Source organism: Nothobranchius furzeri, chromosome 9 (assembly GCF_043380555.1).
Source record: "Nothobranchius furzeri strain GRZ-AD chromosome 9, NfurGRZ-RIMD1, whole genome shotgun sequence".
Taxonomy (NCBI): domain Eukaryota; kingdom Metazoa; phylum Chordata; class Actinopteri; order Cyprinodontiformes; family Nothobranchiidae; genus Nothobranchius; species Nothobranchius furzeri.
Genome location: NC_091749.1, coordinates 36,592,023 through 36,618,532, shown reverse-complemented (window position 1 = coordinate 36,618,532; position 26,510 = coordinate 36,592,023). Strand labels below are relative to the sequence as shown.

General features: G+C 42.4%; 4 protein-coding genes across 6 annotated transcripts; 1 reads left to right on the top strand and 3 right to left on the bottom strand.

The window, feature by feature from the left end:
- Nucleotides 1-3,068: 3,068 nt before the first annotated feature.
- LOC107381139 (uncharacterized) lies at nucleotides 3,069-7,095 on the bottom strand. Its single transcript, XM_015952693.3, has 8 exons — nucleotides 6,960-7,095; nucleotides 6,259-6,332; nucleotides 6,029-6,192; nucleotides 5,372-5,489; nucleotides 4,668-5,303; nucleotides 3,994-4,142; nucleotides 3,786-3,903; nucleotides 3,069-3,705 (listed from the first exon to the last, which is right to left on the bottom strand). The coding sequence occupies exons 2-8, from the start codon at nucleotides 6,323-6,325 to the stop codon at nucleotides 3,278-3,280; spliced, it is 1,680 nt and encodes a 559-aa protein (XP_015808179.3). The 5' UTR covers nucleotides 6,326-6,332; nucleotides 6,960-7,095; the 3' UTR covers nucleotides 3,069-3,277.
- A 2,636-nt stretch (nucleotides 7,096-9,731) lies between these two features.
- Nucleotides 9,732-13,601, bottom strand: mettl21e (methyltransferase like 21e). 2 transcript variants are annotated; one of them, XM_015952698.3, is made up of 5 exons: nucleotides 13,265-13,601; nucleotides 12,111-12,268; nucleotides 11,916-12,033; nucleotides 11,749-11,846; nucleotides 9,732-10,295 (listed from the first exon to the last, which is right to left on the bottom strand). In XM_015952698.3, exons 1-5 carry the CDS (start codon nucleotides 13,311-13,313, stop codon nucleotides 9,969-9,971), a joined length of 750 nt encoding a protein of 249 aa, XP_015808184.1. In that variant the 5' UTR covers nucleotides 13,314-13,601; the 3' UTR covers nucleotides 9,732-9,968. The 2 variants fall into 2 exon arrangements, with proteins under 2 accessions (XP_015808184.1, XP_054588399.1); XM_054732424.2 differs by having other exon boundaries at nucleotides 12,111-12,250; nucleotides 13,265-13,536.
- Nucleotides 13,602-13,995: 394 nt separating this feature from the next.
- Nucleotides 13,996-21,109, bottom strand: ercc5 (excision repair cross-complementation group 5). 2 transcript variants are annotated; one of them, XM_070554491.1, is made up of 15 exons: nucleotides 20,890-21,109; nucleotides 20,577-20,752; nucleotides 20,389-20,504; nucleotides 20,196-20,297; nucleotides 19,123-19,189; nucleotides 18,724-18,867; nucleotides 18,447-18,657; nucleotides 17,486-18,307; nucleotides 17,172-17,404; nucleotides 16,415-16,534; nucleotides 15,758-15,971; nucleotides 15,322-15,466; nucleotides 14,952-15,152; nucleotides 14,789-14,873; nucleotides 13,996-14,680 (listed from the first exon to the last, which is right to left on the bottom strand). In XM_070554491.1, the coding sequence occupies exons 1-15, from the start codon at nucleotides 20,975-20,977 to the stop codon at nucleotides 14,183-14,185; spliced, it is 3,222 nt and encodes a 1,073-aa protein (XP_070410592.1). In that variant the 5' UTR covers nucleotides 20,978-21,109; the 3' UTR covers nucleotides 13,996-14,182. The 2 variants fall into 2 exon arrangements, with proteins under 2 accessions (XP_070410592.1, XP_070410593.1); XM_070554492.1 differs by lacking the exons at nucleotides 20,196-20,297; nucleotides 20,389-20,504; nucleotides 20,577-20,752; nucleotides 20,890-21,109 and adding an exon at nucleotides 19,455-19,687.
- A 519-nt stretch (nucleotides 21,110-21,628) lies between these two features.
- On the top strand, nucleotides 21,629-26,499 carry blzf1 (basic leucine zipper nuclear factor 1). Its single transcript, XM_015952696.3, has 7 exons — nucleotides 21,629-21,727; nucleotides 22,020-22,086; nucleotides 22,528-22,991; nucleotides 23,150-23,349; nucleotides 25,353-25,481; nucleotides 25,795-26,026; nucleotides 26,132-26,499. Exons 2-7 carry the CDS (start codon nucleotides 22,068-22,070, stop codon nucleotides 26,312-26,314), a joined length of 1,227 nt encoding a protein of 408 aa, XP_015808182.3. The 5' UTR covers nucleotides 21,629-21,727; nucleotides 22,020-22,067; the 3' UTR covers nucleotides 26,315-26,499.
- Nucleotides 26,500-26,510: the final 11 nt, after the last annotated feature.

Sequence of the window (26,510 nt, the reverse complement as noted above, 5' to 3'; positions counted from 1 at the left end):
TTTAAAGGCAGACGTTAATAAACCCCAAACTAAAAAGTAAACAATTTGAGGCTTTCAAAGCTTTTTTGAGATGTTATGAAGTCAATTGAACCAGAACGTAACCTTTAAAAAATTCCACCAACTTACATTTATCTACAAATCTTCCTCGGCTTTCAGGACAATTTGTCATTTCGACCTTTTTTTTGTGTAAATAGTGTAAAAACTGATAGTGTGGACGTCAGGGCTGCATCAGAAGTCTTTCCACACAGCCTGTGACCCTGAGCCTGGCTGTGTTAATGCTTTAGTAAGAAGAGAGAAGGACTTGATCTACAAGACCAAACAGACTCTTTCTGATATTTAAAAAAAAAGGCTTGGACAGATACTTTTTGTTTTTTTCAGCCAAGTTTAGGGTGTATGTTTAGCCTTCAAACACAAAAACAGTCTCAAGGTGCCTTTCTTTGTGTACCTTTTCTGATTAAATGAAAATGAGAGGGAAGCTGCACAGATCTTAGCCTCCGTCCACACGTGGGTCATCTTCATCCGCATCTAAGAGTCGAACATACAAGCTGTAACACTCCGCAGCATGATTTTATCATTATTTTTTCTGGTTGCTACAGTAAAACCACACTCTACCCGACCTCAGTAACATAATGCAGCGGTGGGCCACCACAGGACATTCGGAGCAGATCACATGTTTTAATGTTCACACAGTGATATAAAGAACTTACCAGTGTAGCATTCAGCGTGCTGCATGTGTACACAGTGTCATAAGAATAATGTAAACACACACACAACACACAATATTAAGATGCAATAGTTGTATACTACAGATGTAATCTTAATCGATGTATTTTGCATATACGCATGTCTAGTAGAGGTGTAAGAAAGGCTAGCTTTATGTGAAAATGAGAGTTTTTTGTTTGGATTTAACAGATGTGATTCAGGGTGTGTGTTTGGGAATGATTTTATGTGCACCTGTCAGCATATCTTGGACATTTCTCCCTAAAAAACCTAAACAGGAGCCATTTAGAGGGGTATTTTATCATTTTAAAGGGACCACACCAGTGGTTTTACCCATATTAGTTTGCTTTACTGCTAAGACCCATATCACAGCTAAACATGTTGAAATTAGCTTAATGTTAGGGTTGTTTGCTGCACTTCCTCACAAGACGGTAGATTTTGTTTCTGCACTATTAAATATACTGTTGTTATATTTTCACAGAAGTAATAAAAGTAGAGCCGATCCCCACACATTATTTCTGTCAGTAAAAATGTTTCTTTAGTTGTAGAGAAACACTGGTTTGGTCCTTTTTAAATGACTCATCTGACTCATGTAACAAATGAGGTCTATAAAATAAAATGTTTTCTTTATCATCGTATTGTTTGCTAATCTGCAAGAAAAGGTGTGAAATCCAGTTTTATTTATTTATTTTTAAATCAGTTTAACCAAAGGAGTTTTCTTGTTGAGCTGGCTTCACTAGCAACAGATAAATGACATATTTAATATTCCTAAATTCAGACTATATGGAAGGTTTTGGTTTGACTTTTTCTGATGTTTGTAGCACTCACAGGTGGAAGATCAGTCTAAGAATGTAAAAGCTGCTGCTTTTAGAGCCTTTTGTTTGCTGGAGGTCAATCTATGAGCAGCGGGATTCATTTTTGTTGCTTCGTGCAAAGTCTTGAGATTTGTGGTTGTTTGGCAAAATCCTTTTGCACACCAAGTTTTCTGTTTTTTATCTTGCTTTTAATGTTCTTGTGTTTCTGTTTTTGTGTTATTTTTATTTTAGAAAATGTGTTGTGCTGCCAGTGCCAGTCTGTCTAAAAATGGCCTTAACTTTCACCACACGACTTCACCTTCAACCTCTGACTCCTCAAATCTGTTGCTGTCAGTCTCCTTGTGTCAGAAATGCTTGTATGAACCACGAGTGGTTTTATTTATAGCCATAAAACTTTAGAAAATGCTCATACTTAAAAGAATGTCATGAGGTAACCATTTATTCTATATTCTGGATCATGTAGGGAAAGGCCTGTAACTACTGTTGCAATTATTCTGTTGACATGGAATAAATGAAATCCCAAACAAAGAAAGTGTGCAGAAATAAAGGAGTTGAAAGAGGCACTGGCTTGTGTTTATTTCAAAAGCGTTTCAAAACTGACACATTGTTTTGATTATATCTGCAGCCTTTTTTATATAAAAAAAGAATGAAGCCACCAAATATGATTATTGCTTTTAAGTTTGACAAAATAGCACCTGGAAAGCACATTGAATTGCCTCTGGTTGAAATGTGCTATTTAATAAAACTTCCTCTCCTTTATCTGCTTCACCACACCTGATTTTAATCAGTGAGAGATCTACAGGCTTTTGCAGAGCTTGACCTGCTGAACAGGTCATCTACCACAGGATCAGGTGTCTTGGAGCAGGAAAACCGCTAAAACATGCTGACCAGTGGTCCTCGACCAAGCAAAAAAAGTCATGTCATGCTAGTTCTGATGGATTTATTTGAGATGCTCCTTTTCCAGAGACGACTAAACAACATACAACTTCAGTGATTTCTACAAACAAGAATTGGGTGCATAAATTGTGGATTTTTCTCTCATTGGGATCAGACACATACCAACACTTCTAATTAAGGGTGGGACTCGATTAAAACATGTATCTAGTTAACTAGGGGCTGTGTAATAATCAATCTTGATTAATCACATTTAATCAATTCAAGACAATTCGCACCCAAGCAATTTTAATCATTAAAAAATATTTTAGTGAGGCACAGACAACATACCCACACTAATGAGAATATTTCTGTAACCACAAGCTCTGATTTTTTGTCTCATAAAGGTAACCACTGTGGGATTTGTAGGGAAATATTGGTATGTTTGTTATTGTTGAATGCACATGGAACATTGTAAATGTGTACTGAACTGACACTAGGCGGCAACAGAGCACTGCTAATTTATATATATATATATATAGAGAGAGAGAGAGAGAGAGAGAGAGAGAGAGAGAGAGAGAGGTGTAGTGTAGAGTTCAGGGAAGTTCTGCTGAGAGTTGCAGGATGCATGCTGCATGTATGCTCATCCCTCCTGCTGTAATAAAGTTCATTGATCTGAATATTTAAAAGTTTCTCATTGAGGTTAAAGAGAAGCTGTGTATCCAAAAATAACCCAAACGGTTCCTTGATTTTTGGAAATAAATTATTCGTAACCAGAATCTTTGTTCATCCAAGTCCTACTGACCAAGAATGAAGCGTTATAAGACATCAGTCGTCACAGATAATCCACTTTTAGATGTTTAACAGTTTTAAGCCTTGATCCTGTTGAGTTTGTTCTTGTCAACATCCTCTCCTTCTCTACTAGTCGCCGCGTAGATCTTCATCTCTCCATCTTCAAGAAGCAAGCTTGAGTGAAAGGCCTTGTGAAAGTTGTCCATGAACACCAGATCAGACTCAAACCTGACCCTGTTGGCCCAGATCAGAGTTGTTCCAGGTTTGCAGAAATGCTTCATGGTGACCAGGAGCTCATCCAGGAAGGCGTGATGGTAGACCACGTCGGCGGCTAACACGTAGTCGTACCTGTAGATGGATGGAGGGTAGGTGTTCTCCAGGTCGTAGCCCCAGGAAAGAGCAGCCACCTGGGGAGTGTGTCTGCAGCGGCCCCTGGTGTTCCTCATCACGTTGGCCCTGAGGTTACCCAAAATCTCTGGGAGGTCAGTTGCTGTGACTGAAGCTCCTAAGAGAAAAATCATTCAAATGAGAAGTTCAGTGTTTTTTGTGTGTTTTGTGTGTTTGATTGTGTCCCAAAGTGATCACCTAGTAGGCTAGCCACGACAGTCACCAGTCCAGTTCCTGCTCCCAGCTCCAGCACCTCCTTTCCTTGCAGGTTGACTGTGTTTCTGTTGTCCTCCAGGAAGGAGCACAAAGCCAGCGCCTGCAGGTCAAAGGAAACAGGAGCACATTGCTGAGTTGATGATAGCATAAATGAGGTTCTGAGAGTTTCATTTTATTTAATAATACTCACAGCTGGCCACATCATTCCTCCGTATGAATCTATGGATTCATAAATGACGATGTCTTCTCCTGCGTAGTGGTAGATGTCTTTAGAAGCTCTGCAAATGATCCTGGGGACCCAGCTCTGTTGCACAGGTCTCTGCTCCGTAACCTCTGGCTCTGTGGAGAGAAACTGACATCTGCTTTAGTAAAGTCAATAAATCTGTAGCTTGACGTTCCCTATAAAACGAAATGAACCTAAATAAGATGGGATCAAGTTAGGTGACAGAATAACCACTGTAAAAAAAAAAAGACACTGATCGTCTTCCTTTTAGGTTAAGACACTCTACCCCTCTGGGCTCCTTGTGCTATCTCTGGACTGTTTCTTTTAGTTTTGGCTTCACTATCTTATGACCTTATTTTACAGCTCAGATTTAATTAGTGCTGCACCTGCCTGCCTGATAAAGCCTCAAAGCTGTTTGTTGCTACAGGAAAAAACAGCTGTCAGACCAACGTACAGCCACGAGAGTGAAGAACAGACCCTAAAAACCACAAATGCAAAAAATAAAATCACCTTTTCTGTTTACGACTTCCATGTTTTTCATTTGGCTCTATTTGGGGAAATGATTGTGTTTTTGTCCAATTTGGACAAATTAACTTTTGAAAGCTTCAAATAGTCGTGACATCTTATTTCTGATAACTCACCTGGAGCATGATCATTCATCAAATCTTTGTTCTTTGGCTCATCATCCTCTCTAGGTGACAAAGTCTCCCCTGACTCTTCCTCCTCATCACTGCTTTCTTCCTCCTCATCTCCTCCTTCTTCTTTTGTAACTTCCTGTTTGGCACAGTCAAGTTTTTCTTTGCACTCCTTCTTTCCTTCACTGCTCTCATCCTCATCTGTTACCCGTTTCTCCTCCCCATGAATCTCCATATCCTCATGCTTTTCTCTTTCTCCTTCTCTACTAGTCGCTGCGTAGATCTTCATCTCTCCATCTTCAAGCAGCAAATTTGAGTGAAAGGCCTTGTGAAAGTTGTCCGTGAACACCAGATCAGACTCAAACCTGACCCTGTTGGCCCAGATCAGAGTTGTTCCAGGTTTGCAGAAATGCTTCATGGTGACCAGGAGCTCATCCAGGAAGGCGTGATGGTAGACCACGTCGGCGGCTAACACGTAGTCGTACCTGTAGATGGATGGAGGGTAGGTGTTCTCCAGTTCGTAGCCCCAGGACAGAGCAGCCACCTGGGGAGTGTGTCTGCAGCGGCCCCTGGTGTTCCTGCTCAAGTTGGCCCTCGTGTTGTTTAGGACATCTGGGAGGTCTGTTGCTGTGACCCAGCCACCTGAGGGCAGGAAGCAAAAATATAACCAGTTCTAACTATTGATTGATTGAAGAGATTCATATCTATACCGAGGAGTGCTGCTACAATAGACACAAGTCCAGTTCCTGTTCCAATCTCCAAAACGGCTTTGTCCACAAGACTCCACTGGTCCTGGTGCGTGTCCAGGTAATGGCAGAGGGCCAGAGCCTGAATAATATAACTGCAGTCAGTATTCACATCCAGTAAGGGTTACCTCTGTTGGGGTAATCATGAAAGAGTTTTATATGCATGCCGGCAAAAGCTCTGAATTTAAGGAGATGACTCTGAGCAACCTGGGCTGACAGCTGCATAACTAAAGGGATGGACCAGAGTCACTATGAACAGCCCAAATAAGCTTTAAAAAAGAACAATTTTGACTCCAATTTTAGAAGTGGACCAGAAGTCTGCTTCCAAAACCCAGTCTGGAATCTGGTTTAATGATAAGGATTCCCGATAACTGAAAACTCTACTTGTTGTTCCACTTTTGGAAAAATCTGCAGTCAGAGAAGGAAGGCAAGAGGTGCTGCATCCATCACAGAAACACACCCATGTAGACGTACAAACTCAAGTCGGAAATAACTTAAATTCAGAAATCAATCATTTCCCCCCTGCTAATTAGTTTAAAAATCATGATACAATTAAAACATGCAAAAGAGAACCTTAAGATAAAAGTATTCAGTGATGCAATTTGAGGTTTAAAATCTTACCGCAGGCCATATCATGCCTGCATACGAGTCCAGGCCCTCCTCAATGACGATCTTATGACCTACGTAGCTGTACACCTCCCTTCCCGGTCTGTAGTAGACACATGGAGCCCAAATGGATGGCTTTTGTGGCTTCCCAAAAGCCAATTCCTCTATTTGGGAATCATCTGAAAATATATAAATTATATAAATTTCATCATTGCTTTTAAACCAAACTACAATTCTACAATAACCTTTTTTTTCCTCTTCATCCTCTTCTTCTCTTGTTTCCTCCACAAAGCACGAGGACAAAGTATCCATGCAATCTCTGCAATTGAGCAGAAAAACAGGATGAGAGTAGAAAATTTTGACTTTACTTTTGCAAACGATAAATATATTTTGTCTTTTTTTTCAGCTCTTTTCAAGCTTCAGAGTTGTGATTTTTTTTGTTTTAGTAGACATGAAAAAACACAACAAAAATACAAAAACTGAAGCTTAATTTGAAGGATTATAGCATTCAGTTCAAAACATCCATCCATTTGTTAAACCCGGTTATCCGCGGGGGGGGGGGGGGGGCTGGTGCCTATCTCCAGCAGTCTTTGGGCAAACAGGCGGGGTACACTCTGGACAGGTTGCCAGTTCATTGCAGGGCAACACAGAGACACACAGGACAAACAACCAAGCAGACACACACCTAAGGACAATTTAGGAAATCCAATCAACCTGACAGTCACATTTTTGGACTGTGGGAGGAAGCTGGAGTACCCAGAGAGAACCCACGCATGCACAGGGAGAACATGCAAACTCCATGCAGAAAGACCCCAGGCTGGGATGTGAACTCAGGACCTTCTTGTTGCAAGGCAACAGCGCTAACCACTGAGCCACTGTTTTTGTTAATCCCCCCCCCCCCCCCCCCCCAAATATATTAAATAGCATAAGTTTAGAAGTATCCTACCAGTCAGCGTTGGCTCACTGCTGCTTTAATGCCCCAGAACGATTCCAGAAGTAACTGACTGTAAAGGTTTTAGACTCTCAGCATCCAGCAGGACACACCCATCCTCATCACAAGGACACTGAGGTATTTTTAGAGCTGCATATATTCAAAATAAACACAAGCAGGACTCAGAGGGCACAAAGATTCAGCTCCATAAACAAAGGTGACTCAAACAGGGAGCCAATAGGAAGTAGAGAATGATGGGAATGCCGTCCAAGGAGGTCAGGTCTCGTTTCCCCACAGTTCAGGACCTTTCTGCTGGTGGTCAGGAGCAGCTGGTTGATCATCATTAAGCCTAACCTCATGTAAAATATGAACAACATCAACTTTCATCTCATCAATGCCACTGAAACTATAAAACAAACCACCACGTGTGTTTAGATCAACCACATCCTGCTGCTGATGCATCATTTTTTTATTAGTAGGATTTTATAAATACTCACAAACGGGGGATTGGCCAAGCCTAACTAGGATTTATGTTCAGCTTGATATCATTTTGGCTGAGAGCAGTGGAATGTGAGTGTTGTTACTAAATCACTAACAGCACACAAACCTGCAAAGGTGACATGTTGCTGCGCCTCTTTCTGGCAATTCTTGTAAGTCGAGTTTATTGTAAAAATCAGAAAATGAAAAGCCGTGTGGTAAAATGCAGCAAAAAGTCTTGACCTAACTGCACAATTTACACAAATTCATTCATTCTGCCGTAATTCATATTACTAAAATATGACGTGCCGCTCTGATTTTGATCACTTCGTGATTTTTCTTCCCTGACGCACAAGCGGCTTTCTCATCAAAACAAAAAGTTTGTTTAAATTTAGACACAACTTGGAGAGTTTCCATGTTGTGTTTACTCATTTGCTTTTCATGCAATGGCCTCAATTGCTTCAGCAGAGTTGGGAGGTAACAGGATCAGGCTGCACGTATGAAGCCCCTGAGAGGAGAAGGAGGCTCTAGTAACATCCTCTTCAGACTTCCCTCAGTTACATCTAAACATTAGTGCCCCCTGGTTTCAGGTCCTGTTGTACAAAATGGATTTCACATGAAATCTGAAACGTCTGGGTGCTTTTTACAGGAAGCAGTTCATCCATCAGCCTTGTCGTTTTTCATTGACAAAAGGTTTTTCACTTGATGACAGGCAGCATTTAGGCTCTGTCCCTCTCTGAGAGGGTTTTGGCATTGAAAGGCTTTTGAAAGAGTGACAGAGTGAGGTGATACGTCCACAAGGCCGCACTCAACCCTCAGCTGTCTAGCAGTTATTTGTCCCGACAATGGCAGCCACATTCGCTGCCATCGGCTTAGATAACCTCGTTCGTTTTTAATCCAGCTCGTCAACACGGCTCTTGTTCTGCAGCCAGATATCAAGCATCCACCGTGTTGAGCAAGATGAGGAGGAATTATAGGATCCTAAAAACCTTGGAGGATTTGGGATTATTAAAGTATCAGATTTAAATGGTCACAATAATAGAAAGTGACTCGAGCTTATTCTTTCCAACATAACCTAACAGGTGAGTTTCCAAAATATGAAATAAATTGTGTCGTTGGTGTTCAAGTTACTGCAGCAGCACATAAACTCCCTAACATGGATGGGGTGTTTTATTTAGGAGGCCTACGTGCTTTGCTGATGACACAGATAGGATTAATTTAATCTAATTGAGTTTGTTTACATTTTTGCACGTTATTCTATGTGTCTTTACTTGTTTTTCCACGTGTTGTTGCATTTCTGTAGTCTCTTGCTCCTGGGCAAACACACACTATCAGATTTAACATTTTAATGTGATTGCTTTATTTAAAATTGTGAGTATAATGTATCTAGAAAAAAAATTCAACCCACTTCAATGTTTGAAAGCACAAATGTTTTGACTTATCAAACTCTAAAACTGTAAAAACCTAGCTTGGCTCATCACGTCATTTCAGACGTGGTTTTAAACCAAAAATAAAATACAGCTTGGTAGTACACATTTCTGTTTATGTCAAATAATAAAATAAAGCACAAAGCAATTAAAAATATGTGGACGTTTGAATGAAAAGGTAAAAGTATTATCTTAAAATATTTTACCTTAATATTGTTTTACATGGTTTTATCTTATTGCCAAATTTTAATACAAGCAATGCAACAAAAAGAAAACATTTCTTGTCCTTTTCTTGTTGTGGTAGCTGACTGGTTAAATACATTATAATGCAAATCAGTGGATGGATAAAGAAGGGAGTGAGAGATTATTTAACCTTGATTCCGCCTTAAATTGGTGCTGATTAGAATGTGAATGATTTGGTGACATCTGGTGGTGAAGTTGCAGACTGCAAGCAAAATAATGAAAAGCAGTATTTGTTTCCTGATTCGGATTTATCTCCAGGTAGAAAAATCAGACTGAAACCATTTTATGTGTCGTCATCATTCTGTCTGGAGCTTTTTAACCTAGCGTCAGATGATCTGATAAAATCCTAACTCGTCTACAAAATCAATCAGTGCACCGTACTGAAACAATCACATTTTTATCAAATCACAATGAATGGTTGGTTCAGGGACAGATTTTTTTTTATTATTAAAAAAAATTCCCTATTCTTTGATTGTAATAAAATGTAGGGCTCATTCTCAGAACTCTTTTGATCAATGCTTATGATTCTCATCAGAAATATGTCTGGAAACTCACAATCCCCTGATTACAGTAAAAATGAAACTTTAGCTCCACATTTAATCTATTCTATGGAAAAAAGGAAAATTAAAGAAATTTAAGACTTTGTGCATAAAATACCTTTTATTATTTACTGAAACCTGTAATGTCCCATTGCAATAAAACACCAGAATAATTTACAGGTAAATTCACCAAACAGATGATCTTCCAGGTTTTCCACAGAATGCAGTCAGATCCATGTTAACTCACTCAAAACAACAAACTGGTCGGCTGATTTAACACGCTTCTCAGCTGTGTGTGGACCCATTTCAAATTCACTAAGAATGTGTATTTAGGGAATTCAGGCTGCAGCCTCTCTCTGGTTCCTGCTCCTCTTGTCCTTCCTCCAGGCCCGGTACAGTCTGATGCTCAGACTGGGGAGGTTGTACAGCTCCTCCAGGTGGAACCTCTGCTGGAAGCGTTCCACGAAGCTGTTCTCTGGGTCCAGCCGGAAGCGCATAGCCCACAGTATCTGAGTGTTATCCTGACACAGGTAGTCAAAGGTGTCCATCAGTTCGCTCAGGTAAGGGTGGGCATACACCACGTCGGCGGCTAGGATGTAGTCGAAACAGTGAGTGGCACAAGGGAAACGCTGAGACACCTCCTGACCCCAGATGAGCTCAGTGACCTGGAGACAGTCAGCAACCAGCATAATTAATAAAATGGTTATTAAAGAGCATTCTGTTAGGGAAAATACTCGTCTCGTCTCGTCTCGTCTCGTCTCGTCTCGTCTTCCTCCGCTTATCCGGGTCCGGGTCGCGGGGGCAGCATCCCAACTAGGGAGCTCCAGGCCGTCCTCTCCCCGGCCTTGTCCACCAGCTCCTCCGGCAGGACCCCAAGGCGTTCCCGGACCAGATTGGAGATGTAACCTCTCCAACGTGTCCTGGGTCGACCCGGGGGCCTTCTGCCGGCAGGACATGCCCGAAACACCTCCCCGGGGAGGCGTCCAGGAGGCATCCTGACCAGATGCCCAAACCACCTCAACTGGCTCCTTTCGATCCGGAGGAGCAGCGGTTCTACTCCGAGTCCCTCCCGAATGTCCGAGCTCCTCACCCTATCTCTAAGGCTTGAACCGTCACCTTATCGTGGTGGAGGAGTTTGAGTGCCCTAATGATCCTAGGAGCTATGTTGTCTGGGGCACTTAGTGCCCCTGGTAGGGTCTCCCATGACAAATTGGTCTTAGGTGAAGGGTGAGACAAAGAACGGTTCGAAGGATCTTTCATGGCGGTTAAAATGAAGAGTCGGAGTACCCGGCCCGGAGGGTTACCGGGGTCCCACCCTGGAGCCAGGCCTGGGGTTGGGGCCCGTGAGCGAGCGCCTGGTGGCCGGGCTTTCGCCCATGGGGCCCGGCCGGGCCCAGCCCGAACCGGATACATGGGCTCGTCCAACTGTGGACCCACCACCCGCAGGAGGAACATGAAGGGTCCGGTGCAATGCGAATCGGGTGGCAGACCAAGGCGGGAGCCTTGGCGGTCCAATCCCCGGACAAGGGAAAATACTGTAGAACACAATATGGTGTTTAAACTTAAGGTTTCTTCAGGTGCTGATTGATGAAGAGTTTGAGGTTTGCAGGATTTGTTTTTGTAATTTAGAGATTTGGATCTAAACAGATGCTGATTTTATTTTCATGATGGAATAAATCAGCTGTGCAGTGGTTAGAGCTGTTGTCTTGTAGCAAGAAGGTTCTGGGTTCGATTCCCGGCCTGTGGTCTTTCTGCATGGAGTTTGCATGTTCTCCCTGTGCATGCATGGGTTCTCTCCGGGCCCTCCGGCTTCCTCCCACAGTCCAAAAACATGACTGTTAGGTTAATTGGTCTGTCTAAATTGTCCTTAGGTGTGAGTGTGAGTGTGTGTGTGTGTGTGTGTGTGTGTGTGTGTGATTGTTTGTCCTGTGTGTCTCTGTGTTGCCCTGTGATGGACTGGCTCTCTGTCCAGGGTGTACCCCACCTGATTGCCCATTGATCGCTGGAGATGGGCACCAGCCCAGCCCCCACCCCCACCCCCACCCCCCACCCTGCGTGGATATAGCGGGTTCAGAAAATGGATGGATGGATGGATGATAGAATAAATCTTAAAATTACCAGAGGGATGTATTTGCATCTGCCCTTGGTGTTACGTGCCACGTTGTACTGGAGGTTTCCCAAGACATCCGGTAGGTCAGTGGATGTGACTTTAGCACCTGAAGAGAGAAACTAGGTGAAAACATGATTATTTTCAAGAAAATGACCAGATTTATTTATTTTATTACCTAAGAGGCTGGCTACTATGGTAACGAGCCCTGTTCCAGCTCCCAGTTCGATCACGTTTCTGTCTGCCAGGTTGTACTCGTCTCTGTTGGCCTCTAAGAAATGACACAGCACCATTGCCTGCAGCAAGGGAGTAGTTGAGTGGAAGGAGTTGAAAGGAAAAGAGGGGACAGCAGCTAAATAATTAAAGGACAAACCGAAGGCCAGAGGACAGCTCCGTATAGGTCTGTGGATTCTTTGATTCGGATCTCCAGATCAGAGAAGATGTATCCCTCCCACGTCTCAGGGCCAACGGTCGATGGGTGGAAACGCCGAGACATGATGGCTTTGGCCAGTTCTGCATCTCCAGCAGCATCTGCAGAAGAAAATCTCTTTGATAATTATACTGATGTCAAACTGTGAAACTAATTATATTAATTAAATGATGAGCCCGACAAAGAGATATAAGCTAACTCGTATCTCAAGATGCAAAACAGCTTCCAAAGTGCAGGTTATCACAGCTTTCAGAAAAGATAAACACATCCTTTTTGAGGTGAAATTAGATTTAATGAAACTTTGCATCGTCCTGTTCAAGCATTAACTGTTTTCTGTTCTTGTGAATTAAGATTTTCTGCTGTTTCTTTTCTTGTATATCAAGTTAATCTGAAGAATATGCAGTGATGCTGCAGCCACATGCACATATAAATATTTTCTTTGAAAATTCATACAATTAAGAGAGCCTATAAGACTTATTTTTACTTTTAAATACTGAATAGTTTTTACAGAATAAGGTGACAAAGCAGGAAGTGAGTAGCGCTACCATCGTTTTCATCATGACCTCTTTACTCAGATATGCTGAAGGTTCTGTCATCCAGTAAAACTGGACTTCTGGACTTAAATTCAAAACAAAAATGTAGATTTCCAACCTTTACGATTAAATTTCAACATTTTCAAAAAACAAAAACAAAAAAAAGCTAATAGTTGCTTTAGTTTGAATGAAACACAGAGGAACCCCCAGATTTTAATCCAGGGACACACAGTTATTCTGTTAGTGTCTATTACTTTGATTCTCCGCTCTCTGGGCATATATAGTAATCTCTTCCTGAGCCCCCTGCACTTGTGTCATGGCCACAACTTTAGTTACATCATGCTGGCTTAGCTAAAAGGTCAGGACACCCCACACAGGCTGATGGGGTGCTGGGCACAGCTCACCAGCTTGATTCACAACTCATCATTTTAATGTTTCTAAAGCCAGTTCCACTAAAGCAGATTTATATGATTTAGGTGTTTTTGCACTTACACGTGATGCAAGATGCTTGAATCTAGAGCATCAAGTCAAACTGAGGAGCTAAAGTTTAAACTCCTTCCTTACCTTCTTTGGTCTTTGAGTCCTCTGTGGCCTTAGACGGTCGTGTCTCCATTTCTAAGTGAGTTCTTCAGCCGCAGATGAAAGAACATCCAAATCAGGATGTCTAAAGTAGCTCAGCCAACTGCAGTTCTTGCTTCGTGGCCCACCATGGATCCTGATCTGTGACCGGCTGTTAACGGTGACCTCTGTGGTTTTAACTTACACAGAAACACAAGGTTTCCAAACTTCTCCCCGTGCCGAGCCCCATATCCTGGCCATATTTCCAGCTCTCTCTGGGCGTCTAAAGCAGGAGAGCTGACAGACAACGACAGCTGCTCCGCCTGGCAGCTGGACCTCAACTGGGAAGGAAAGACGGGCAGCAGTGTGTTTTAAATACTGATGAAAAGTAAACACAATCCAAATAAGATAAATGACTACACGATGTTTTGATGAAAGATTAAATGAAAATGTTGTTTTCTATGGATTATAGCACACTTATATTATCAGGTGATCATCACGTTATGGCTCAAGCGTGGATTTTAAAGTGTTAACTTTTCAGTTTACCATAAAATATATTATATACTAATCTTTTGATTTCCTTCTCTTTTATGCACAATAAACCAATTTTCTGTTAAATCACATTATTATTGGCTGATAAGGCTACGCTTCATGTCCACAATGTAAAGAAGCTAAAATGTGTAAGGAAGTAGTTTATCCTTACTAATCTCACATCAGAGAGAAAAATAAGACACAAATTAAGAAAAAATACAAATTTTATTGCAGTTTAATGTGTTTGTGTTACAAAGATACCTCAAAACAAACCCCAGCAACATGAGTGTTTACAAAAACTCTTTTTTTCTTTGCAGAAACGGCTCAGTTAATCTGTTAGTCAAGTAAAACATTCACTCATTGACAGCGTGTTTAAGTGAAGGTTTGAGGTCCCTAAAGCTTCTTTCCCCTCACTTTTCCTCTCCCTCGGCTGCGTTTAGCTCCCCGGCCTCGCTTGTTGCCCTCAAACACAGATCGAGCCGTAACCATAGTAACTTTCTTACCATCATCATCATCATCATCATCATCATCACTGTCCTCATCAGAGCTGCTGCTCCTACTGACTTTTCGAGCTCTCTTTGCTACGACGGATGACTCACCAGAACGGCAGACATCCTTTAGAGGTGTCAGAGGAAGTTCATCAGCTACCTCTGAACTGAGAAACCCTCCTGCCCCCGTCACAGACCTTTCCTCTTCTTTCTGTCCCTCGCTGTTCTTCGCACCCCCCCTCTTGGATGGGGATTTAATTTCCTCCTCTTCACTATCTTCACCTCCTCCGCCTTCTCTCTCTTTTCTCTTTAGGCAGGTGACGGCCCGTCGGAGGCGCTGGCTGCGGATCGCCTGCTTTTCCTGCTGCTCCAAGCGGAAGAACGAGTCTATTCTCATCTGACTCTAAGACACAACAGTCACAAATAAAAGATAAATACTGCTGTTATTCTTTCGGCCATCTTTTAGAAGCCACTGCTGTCAAATCTGGATGTTTTTGAGTCCCTTGGTTACCTGCTGGCTGTTGAGCTGTTTAATCACCGGCTGAAGAGTCTCCTCCGTCTTTCGACTGCTCCAACCAAAACGACTCAGACAAAATGTAACAACAGTTAAGGAAACTTCCTCTCTTTCTAAACACACACAGAGAAGCACCAGCACCTGCACTCACAGAGGATATTCTTTAATCAAGTCGAGCTGGGGGCGCCCCCAGCTGAACGAGCCGTCGGACCGATCAACAGCAGGTTCCAGGTAAGCCTGAGCAACAGCCGGGTTGGGAAAACCCATCTGGAGTTTCAGATCCCTCAGCTTCCTCTTCACCTTCGTGTCTCGATGATCAGCCACCAGACGGCTGTTCTCCTGAGCCTCTGACCACCATTTACTGCAGGAAGAAATTAAAAAAACGGTTTAAATTGTTTAAACAATTACTCAGAGTCCTAATCCATATGCTGGGATTGTTCAATCTACTGAATAGCTCAGTTCACAGAAGATTAAAGAAGATATTTGAGTAGGCTAATGGATAATCCTGAGAATTAACGCAAAAAACAAACCTGAGCTGCACCAGTGGGTCCAACCCCGGTCCCGGAAACTCATTCAGTATCTCCATGCCGGTCACGTGCCCAACTCCCGGCACACCCTCTGTGTAGTCGCTTCCAAGCAAGTAGGCCAGATTTATTAATTTAGTCCTGTCCAGGCCTGACGGAGAAAAAACAACACTATAGTAATAAAAACAGGGGAAAGGGGGGGAGAAAAACATATAAACAAACAACTAAACATTTAAGAGTCAGACTATAATGGAACATCATTGTAGTATTTTGCTGCACTTCAGAGTATTTCTGCCAGAAAGAAACAAAAATTGATAGAAAATACAGTTTTTATTTTATGCAATCTCTAAAAATCACCTAAAAAAACTACAAATGGACAGAATGAAGACGAGCTGATCACATAAATATGTGCAAACACACACAGACGACTGCAGCTACTGACCTAGCTGGCTCTGCAGGTCGCTGTACTGGTAGTGCTCAACGTATTTGCTTTGGCTGAAGAAGTTCTTATAAACATGGCGTCCTCCAAACAGCCACACGTCCGAGTCGTCGGTGATGGTCCCGTGCGTCTGGTCGGCCCGGTCCAGAGCTGCACACTGAGCCTCGGCCTCCATCGGAGCCACCAAGAACGGCACGCCGAACAGCCGCAGCAGCTCCTGAATTCAAATCGTCACCTGATGATTTTTACGATGCTAACACTGTCTGCCAGTATGTTACAGATTCTCCTGTTAACACTTTTAATCTCCGTGGATGTGTGTGTGTGTGTGTTCTGCTGTTATGTGAGAAATCCCATCGCTCATTATCAAACAGCTGATGGGATTAATAAAGGTCAGCCTCTTTTAACAGTTTCACAGCAGAGTCAGGTTTTGATGATCGGAGATACTCCTGCAGATGCTCCAACATTAACTTGTGCACATTTACAGCAAAAACCCGAAGCGATCCCGAATCATGGCTCTAAGTGTCTGGCAGATGCGCCACACTTGGCCCCGGGTGGCATTGCACCTGCTGTGGATCATCAGGTCTCAGATCAGCTGCTAGCTTCATGTGAGGATGGTGAGTTTATGTTTGTAGGTGGTGACGTGTGGTTTCTTTAGTTCACCTGGCTTTCCAGGTACATCTGCCCGGTGACTGTGTTCGCCATCCGCTCCTGCTGCTGCTTCTGCTCCCTCAGGTTTCTCTGCTCCATCTCTAGAGAGTTCTCCAGAGCCTCCAGTTCATCCTGCAGCATGAGACAGTCGTGCTACACCGCTGACATTCTTCTAATTGAAACATGAAAGTACATTTTGTCTTTGACATTTTAGAGTTACAAGTTCATTTTTGGTCTCATCTTGCTTTTTATTCCATACGCAGCAGTAAACCTGAAACCTGATTTAATCAACTTTACAAACTTAATGAAAGTGCGATTCAGTTTTAGAGAAACTACTGATTTAAAGGGGTTAACCTGTAACCAGAGGGGACTGGAACGATTCATTGTTGGCCTCAAATTAAAAATTATTTTCTAAAAAGGTCAGAATAAGAAATACTGACAGATCAGTCTGTTACAAAAGAATCCTTTAAAGATCTCGGTTGCAGGCAGAGGTGGTGTCGTTATTTCTGAAGGGTTAAAAAGAGGAACAAGGTCAGCGGTGCCTGAAATGGCATTTCCTTTGTTTATGTTAATAAGAGTCTTAAAAATGTATCAAAGTATTTCTGTTTTTAATAATCTGACAGTAAAATCCCATGTTGGTCGACATCAGAATAAACAGGTTTGTGGTCATAATCTCCATCAGTTTAATGTTAAATAATAAAATTCTTCTAATCAGAAAATGGTTTAAGGTTAAACTGTCAAACAGACGGTTGGGTTAGTAAATACTCACCGCATCGATATGTTCCCATTCACTAGCGGCTGGTTTGGATTGGGTGTCTCTTCTATCCTCCGACTCCTCCTCTCCCTCTGAGCCGGGAGCCGGATGATCGGGAACCTCGGGTAATCCTCCCTCTGACCCGGTCACATCCTCTCGGAGCTCTCCTGAAGGCCTTCTCTCTACAACAGCTGGATCCTCTGCACAGCCTTCTTTACTCTCCTCCTGTGGGACCTCAATAAAACTTTCTGGGAAAAATAAAAAAGACATTCAAACACATTTTAACATTTATTGCTCTGACATGTACGAAAAGGATTTAAAACGTTTACCTTCTGACTCGCTGTCCTCTGGCTTTGCCTCATCTCCATTAGTCCCATCTGCAGCTTCACTGGGCCGCTCGTTCCTCTCCTCTGTGACTGCAGGGTGGATGTTCGTCGAGGTTCTGGTTGATTTTTCAATTGGCTCAGAAGGAAGACAGATGACTAACGTGTTCTGGCTCTTTTGGTCTGGCTTGCGCTCCGATTCTGACTTTTCAACGTTCTCTGGTGCTTTTAAAAGCTCCTCCTCTGACTCCGCCTCCTTCTTGGGACTACGTTCAAACGCTGCCAATCGAAGTGCTTTATTTCTCTGTCCGATCACTTCCTCCATCTCCTCTTCAGAGCTGCTGTCCAGCAAACTGTCTGAACTTTGTCGCGTGATGCTTCTTTCAAATTCAGATGTTTCTTTGGACGAAGGCTGCGACTCCTCGTCTGAGCTGCTGATCACCACCTGAGGCACAGGGGGATGAAGACACATCTGCAGCTTGGTGGGCGAGCTACTCGCTCCGTCTCCCTCCTCGGTTAGAGCTTGCTGGATTGCCAGGAGAGTACGTGGAGAGACGCTGCCTTGCTTCTTCTCCTCATCGGAGCTGTCATTCATGGCAGCCTGGATTGCCTTGAGGGTCCGAGGTGAAGGTGGAGCTGTGTCTCCCTGAGATGGGTCCGACACAGACGGCTTTGAGGAAGAAGCATGTGCTTCCATCTCTTCTTCACCGACAGGTCGCCACAGCGGCTCGGGTCTGTCTGCAGTTCTTCTATTGGCTGACAAGGACTTTCCAGACCAGAGCGCAGACGCAGGTCCACCGTCTGAGGTGGCTTCCTTCTGTTTGGAGCCTTTGTGTGCAAAGACATTAGGAGGTGACTTGTGTATTTATTAAAAAAGAAGGTTTACGTGTATTTTACCAATAAAACACTACCTGAGATTACTGATGATATTCTGATTATTTTAAACACAAGTTCACATCTGTTTCACCTTTAATAAGAATATAATGCGAGTTGTCTTCAGAAACCAGACGGTTTGCCTCTATGCTGCGACGCTGCTCATCTCCATCCTCTGGGCAGAGCTGCGGAGCTCCACCAGCGCTACGCTGGCTCATCTCTTTCTCCACACCCTCCAGACGCTGGTTCAGACGGTTCCTCTGCAGCAGGCCGGCCAGCTGGTACTGAGAAAAGTCCCCCGAGCACTGAGAGAGGAGGGAAAGAAGTTAGTGGTAAAAAAAGAAGAGGATATGAAGATCGGATAAACGTACCTCTGGGGGTTTGTGAAACATGGTTCGGCGTCTTTTGCAAAACTCTTTCATTTCTTTCAGTATCTCGTGCTTCATTTCAGGAGGCAGGTGGGTAAACTCCTCTGAGTTGATGTCCACCGAGTTCGGATCTTCATACAGTTCCTCCTGAGAAATAATAAGCAGTCTGGCTTTAAACACAACTTATCCAATAGTGAATTCATTCATTATGTTTTACAGATCACACACCTGTAGTGTCCTATCGCTGCCAAAATGTGTTATTATTCATTCAAACTAGGCATAAATAATTGTAAACGGAGATAAATTTAAATTACAAACTCGGATATTCTTAAATCATCCTTCAGCAGAGACCGTTTAAGCAGTGATGCTTGTCTGTTAAGTAATGACTTATTCATGTTTTACCTCATATGTGTGAGTGCTGTCAACCTTATCCTCATTTCCTCTGCTCTCTTCATCCTCCTCCTCCGAGCTGCAAAGAGAATAAACCAGTTAAATATTTATAGTAGCAATACTACAGGCAAAACAACCAAGGTGAATGGTTAAACCATCTCTGATTAAAGATAATTAGGACTTAGTTAACTCTAATTTGTGTTAAAGAAAAATACATTTATGAAGTGAAGATGTATAATCCTTTCTTTTTAGAGAGCAACTTATCATTTTGCTAATAATCTGTTTGGCTTTCAGATTTATAACCGGTATGGGAGATTTAACGAATCACAACGTGTGGTACGAACGTGTTGGCGGGACTTCCTTGTCTCTCCGAAGACTGCAACATAGCCATTAATAGACTCCTTCCCCAAAATCTCCAGATCCAGGTCAAACAGAACATTCTGGGATATAATAATCTCAAATCACCTCACTTCTATCTACTTGAAGTCATGAAAGTGGGAACAGAATTGGACAAAAAGCTGCTTAAATTAGCTGCTTCTTGTAGATGTTTTATGACAGATTTGTTGGTTTTATGTCAGTCTCATTACTGATATTTATGATATTTTATGGTCCTTCTGTTTTTGTTCATCTATGAATGTGTCTGGAAACATGTCTTGCTGCTTGTCTTTACCTGAAAAAGAGATTTTAGTGTCAGTGAGGCTTATCCTGGTTAATTTAAAGGTACTGAGTGATTGAAAAATCTATTTAGTCTCAAGACAGAGGACACTGCACAGGTTGACTACAGATTTAGAGAGAAGTCAGATGCATTATTATTACACAGCAGTAGTGTGCTCAGAAAAAATTAACAATTAACAAGGTCAGCCTGAGGAAGTTTGCAGCCACAAACGAAACGTAGCGGGAAAACAGGTAAACAGAACTGCTCTGTGTTTTAAAAAAAGAACTACAGCATGGAATTAGAGAAGCGACACAGCAAGAACACACCTAAGATGTTAAAAAAATTAACAAGAGTTTTGAGTTTCAGATTGGCTGACAAAGCTGATAGACTTCAATGGTGCATCTCATAAGTAGTAACCTCAATTTCTGACCTGCTTTTATCCTTTTCTTCTACAAGTGGCAGAGCTGGCAGAACATACATGTCGTCCACCTCAACCCTCCTCACGCTGGAGAGGCTGGAAAGCTGATCCTTACTGTAGCAGTGGGGGGAATTTGGGATATTTCATCCAGTGTTATAAAGATCACAAGCATCCACTTAGAGACCAAACTCCCCCTAACGCCTACCTTTTATCTCCAAGTGCGGCTTTCAGAGCTTGTCTCTTTAAGAATGTCTTCAGAAGTTTTTCATTGGTCTGTTTGGACTCACGAGTCAACTCCTCTTTCCTTTGCCTCCTCAGAGCCTACAGAACCCGATCGTGTAGTGTTAAATAAAAACGCATGTGACGGTTACCGTTAATCTAAAACTGACTCACCAGGGTCTGTTTCTTCAGCAGTGGAGCATCTCCATCAAACACAAAAACTGGTCTGATGCGGAAGAAGAGGAGTTTACAGACGCGGTTGAATAAAGTGAGGAGGTGGGCGTTCTGGACACTGTTGCCTTCACGGTCCCTCACCCCCTTCACTGCCTGGTTGAGCCATATACTGATATCTGGAGGTGTCTAATTAAAGTTCATACATAGCTCAGCAGCAAACAGAAACAAGAAATCGCTTTAAAACGTATAAAAGATGGAAAAGCAACGGTGTATAACAATAAACGAGAAACAAATCACCTCAGAGCAAGGATACCAACAGCAAGAATCTTTCCTTCCAGAGTCTCGGGGTTGATGGGTTTCCCTGTACTTTCCAACAGCCTCCACAGTCCGTGCACTCCCATATTAACAACAACGGCAACTCAAAACTGCAACCAAATAAACGAAGAGCTCACTTTACTGGGTTTTTGCGACAAAACTACAACAGGAGTACAAAGAAACAACAGGAATTCATGCGTTTTTGTAGCATAATTTTCTTCCCTAAAGAAAATCGAGGCGCGTAACAAAGGTTCCGCTACTTGGTTCTGGCATTTCGTGCTGTGGCACAAAGATAACCAATTTATTAATATTTTGAACAAGAATATTAATAAAACGGTAAAGAAATGAGGTTAGTTTTATGTTTTTTGTATGATCAACACTACAAGACATTTTTATATGAGGAAACTAAAGTCGTGATGGTGTTATATTAAAATGTGTCTCCTGATTCCTCGCATGTTTACATACATTTCAAGCCAGCTAACATAAAAATGTTGTGGCCCAAAATAATATCAATAAAAAATATGAATTTGGCAAATATATAGTTTTATAATCTGCTGAACACAAGGAAATGTACCTTTAATTGTGATTTTAGCCATCAGAAAGCGTTTTTACTTTCGTTTACCGCAGTAAACTAAAAGGTACATTAAATATCAAATAATTTTTCTTAAATTGTTCTAAAATAACTGAGAATACGGACCACAACGGTCGGGGGAACCCGGATTCAACGCAACACCGGTGTGTACATCATGTTCTCTCTTCTTCTCGCGAGAGAACAACTGTCCGGTGGAAAACTAAACAATTCAGCAGAGCTCGGATTCTTTCCCCTTGTTGAACAGGTATATCTTCCAATAATGTATTATTTAATCCAGTGATTTGACGATTGTCAAATGAGTGATTAACAGTAAACCATCACGTAATAAATTATGTTTACAATCCTTGATGTTTTTGCTCGTTTACTTCTTCAGTAAAGCTTCTCAGCTAACCGCTAACAAGTTAGCTTACCAGCTATCATATCTTGTAACGTTATTATCTGATAAAGTTAACCTCTGACCAGCGGCTTTCTTTCATGGCAACAGTATGCTGCCAGTTTTGACACCAAACTAATTTATATACCGTTATTTGCCACAGGACAAGGAGTCACCAGGTTTCACCTGAGCTACCTTCTTCACCACCACCATGACTGCTGTTGTGAGAGGTTTGTATTTTAACGCATCTCTTAAGTTTCACATATACAATTCATTTCAGCAAGCTGATGAAACGCACTTCTAAGTGATCTGAGATTGCTTTGTTCAAAAATATTCATAAATTGGCCTGATTTTTCTTCTAGTCAGCATTTATACAAGTCTTAGGCAATATTCAAAGTCCATAGTTACTTTTAAAAGCCAAAGTAAAAAAAAAATCCTGGTCTGATGAAGCATGGTGATCAAGAAAGATATAAGAACATAAAGTCATCAGATACATTAAAGATGTTTCACATGACTTTTAAGCTCTCAATGCTAAATAATAATAGCACCTGATCGGGGCAATCACACCTGATTTTAGGGCAGCTGATTCTGATATTTATGCCCACTTAAAATCACTCAACATATATATAAATGTTACTTATAGACTACTTTGTTATTGTTTTTATTTTCAGGTTCTGCCGGTGTGCCTATTCGAGGCCCTGGTGATGGCATGGAAACTGAAAAACCACTAGCTATCTCAGAGGTTAACAATGACACCCCACTGCCACCAGTTTCATCTGAAGTCCCTCTCCTCAAGATAGCCAGTCCAAAACACAGCCCCAAATCCACTCATGTTACACCCGCTGCTACCCCGCAACCTCTCGGGGTCCTCCTCCTGGGCAAGGTGAGTCGAGAGGCCTGTACAGAGGTGGATGCTGTGAGGATCATCGTACCACGAGCTGCCATAATCCGGAGCAACCGAACCAGACCATCTGAAGGAAAAGGAGAAGCAGGGCAGCAGGGTGAGGAGCAAGGCTCTCCTCCACTACTTTTGGTGGAAGACTGGAGAGGACAAATGGAGAAGCTGCAGAACTCTGAACGCAGGCTTCTTCAGGACAAGGAAGGTCTTTACAATCAGCTCCGTGTGCAAACAGAGGTAAGACACTGATTAAATGGACAAAGAAGACAAGTGTTGTAAAATTTACAGAATATGCATGTTAGTAACTTTTCTTAAAGTTCTTCAAATTTGGCTCTTTTTAGCCACGTTCTCACAAAAAAAGAGCTTTTATTGATTTTCTTAATGCTGTATGCCAGGTGAATCGTGAGCTAAAGAAACTGCTGGTAGCATCTGTTGGGGACGACCTCGAGTACCAATTTGAGCGTCAAGCCCGGGAGAAAAACCAGCTCATTCTGGAGAACGAAGCTCTGGGCCAAAGTCTGGCCCACACCGCAGAGCAACTGGAGCGCATGAACATCCAGTGTGACGTCTGGAGGAGCAAGTTCCTGGCCAGCAGGTGAGAAATGCTCAACATAATCTATTCAAGTGTTTACTGTAAATTCTTTATTTCTTATATTAAATCACTTGTCACAATTCTTAAAGGATGAAAGCAACAAAGATGAGAAGACAGATGTATAGATATAGAGCACCATGACTAGGGTTGGGCATTGAGCATCGATTGTAAACGTGATCTGCAAATTGTGATCAACGCTTTTCAGAGCTGATCACACCAGCTGTCTGTGTCTCCTGCAGCGTAGAGGAAACTTGTTAAAATACGGCAACATGTTGGATTTAATAGAAGCTTTAAAGAACAAACTCTGGACGGTGTGAGGTGAGTTAGTCTCACTCCAGAAATAAAAACACACAGAGCGTCAGCAGTCAGACGCAGCTGCTCACCAACACTCGTGTGGGTGTGTGTGCGCGTGAGCGTCAGAAGGAAGAGGACATTTTAGCTGCTCCTGAGGAGGAGGCAGCCGGATGCTGCTGGGCAGCCGCTTCGCCCGAGCTATTACTGTCCAGAATGACCTCTAAAGGGTCAAGAAGACAGGCACGAGCACAAGAGAAATGAGAGAAGTTGTGTTAACCTACAAAAGAAAACTCATGAGGATAGAAATGACATGTTTTTGATTTGGGACAGGGTCTTTCCCAAATTAAACTTATGCCATCAACAAACGATTTTTGATCTAAATAAGACAAACTAGTCGGTGGTTTGTCGGGTTGGGCATCGAGCATCAAGCATCGATTGGAACCGGGACCAACTGTTAGTTTTTCCCGGAATCGTTCAAAGTTTTTTATTTCGATTCCTAGAACGCAGACGGAAGAGGAATCCGCGGCCGATCTCCGTGAAAAATAAACGTGATCTGCGACTTGTGATCAACGTTTTTCAGAGCTGATCACACCAGATGTCTGTGCAGCACTGAGTCCCTCCCACCCGGCACTACGCGTCTGCCGAACTTTTACTCCGTAATGTAAACTTAAAATTCCTGCAGCTTAGAGGAAACTTGTTAAAATACTTCAACACGGTGGATTTAATAGAAGCTTTAAAGAACAAACTCTGGATGTTGTGAGGTGAGTTTGTCTCACTGCAGAAATAAAAACACAGACAGAGCGTCAGCAGTCAGAGGCAGCCGCTCACCAACACTTGCATGTGCGTGTGCGCGTGTGTGTGTGTGTGAGCATCAGAAGGCTGAATAATAACCTGTAGAATAATTAAAGTCATCATGCTAGAGCAGCGTTCTCTGTGGTGGACCACACCAGCTTCTGCCACAATAAATAATAATAATAATAATAAATCACACACAAGTTGTGAAGTTCTTATATTTGCTTATCTCATAATTAATTAATACATTTTTTTTTCTATCTTACCTTCTGCACCAAAATACCGCAGCAATTTCCTAATGTTGTGACTTGGCACACATATGGCAATAAAAACTTCTGATTCTGAACATTTTAATTCCCTTTTTGAACTATTTCTGTTGAGATTTAATGTTTAAAATCTGTTACATTGTTACTGACAGCAGCTACGTTTAAGTTTCACTTTCTGTTCTGACTGAATGCTGCTGCAGCATGGAGGTGTAGTTCTCAGTCATCCTGGACATGATCATCCTGAGAGTTTTAGCTGAAAACAGCTGGACGTTTCTGGATATGTTGGAGACATTTAGCCTCTCATCCCAGAGGCTTCTTCCAGACTCTGGTTGTGGTCAGAAACAAACACACTGGTTGTGCTGCAAGTCTTTTTCTTTTTTTCTCCAAAACATGTTTCTGTCTAAATGAAGGTGATGTTATTGTTCATAGAATTAAAATTCATGTTGAAGTTAAGATTGTTTCATCAAGTAGGACCTGTGGTTAGCTGGCTCATGTAAAGCATGTCATGTCTTGAAAGAATCGGAATCGGGAATCGATAGGAACCGGAATAGAAACGAGGAATTGGAATCGTTCAAAATCAAACCCTAACCATGACATAACCACATTTATTTTATTGCATTAACATTTAGCACAAATGTTTATTCATTTTTCCAGAGTCATGGCAGAGGAGTTGACAAATGCCAGAGCAGCTCTGCAGAGACAAACCAGAGAGGCACAAGGAGCGATCCAGGACCTGCTGCTGGAGAGAGAGGAGTTCACTAGGGAGATGATGTTCACTCACAGGTAACAGAATAATTAGTAATTCACCACTTCTCCCACTTTAAAGTCCAAGAGGAACTCAAACTCAGTTCATGGTGGCAGGACTGAATACACGATTGTGTCTTTGCAGCAATTTCATTGATTTTGGCATTCTCCCATTGATATCCTCTGTATAGTTTATTTATCCTGCAGAATGGAGGACAGAGAGGAGTTTCTTATAGAATCATGACTATTCTCTGCCATCTACTCTAAATTTGCAAGCAGTATGTGCACAGGAGAGGTTTTTATCAATGCATCTGGTCAGTGAGCGGACGCTGCCTTTCTCGTTACCAACCAGGTCTCTGGAACAGCTCCTGGTGTCTTTGCAGTGGGGCCGACAGCAGACGTATTACCCCAGTGCACAGCCCCTCTGCATGGGAGAGTTGGCTGCAGCTAATCACAAGCTGGCAGATGCCATCAACTCCCATCTGCTGGGTAAGAACACCAGCAGCCGCGACAGCGTGACGAAGAGCAGCAGCGCAGCGGCAGAGCAGCTCTGTAGCACACCAGCGGAGAAGATGGCTGAGAAGGTACCACTACTGTTTTTCTTTACTCATCTGTCGGAGAATAATTCAGTTTTACTGATATATTTTTTTTTTACTGATTTAAAAAAAAACACTGATTTTGTCCTTTAGGTCCTGAAGATTTTAAATCCAATTACTTGTTCAGAAAGCAAGGAGGAGCTTCAGCACACAGATTCGACTTCCTCAAACTTCCTGAACAAGAAGAGCATCGGCAGGTTTCACCCTTACACCCGCTATGAGAATATTACGTTTAACTGCTGCGAGCGCTGCTCTGGGGACATCATAGTGCTGTAGAGGTGCAAAGATCTTCACCTGGCTTACTGGACGTCACTTGTATGTCACAAAACCTGGCAGGACATGTTTTGTCTTTTCTTTTTGGTGGTTTCAGTGCACAAAAACTTGTCAGGTTTTGTTGATTCAGATGATGGTTTAAAAATATCTGAAATCCAAAGAACGCAAATAAAGTAATTTGTTTTGGATTTTTAATGCA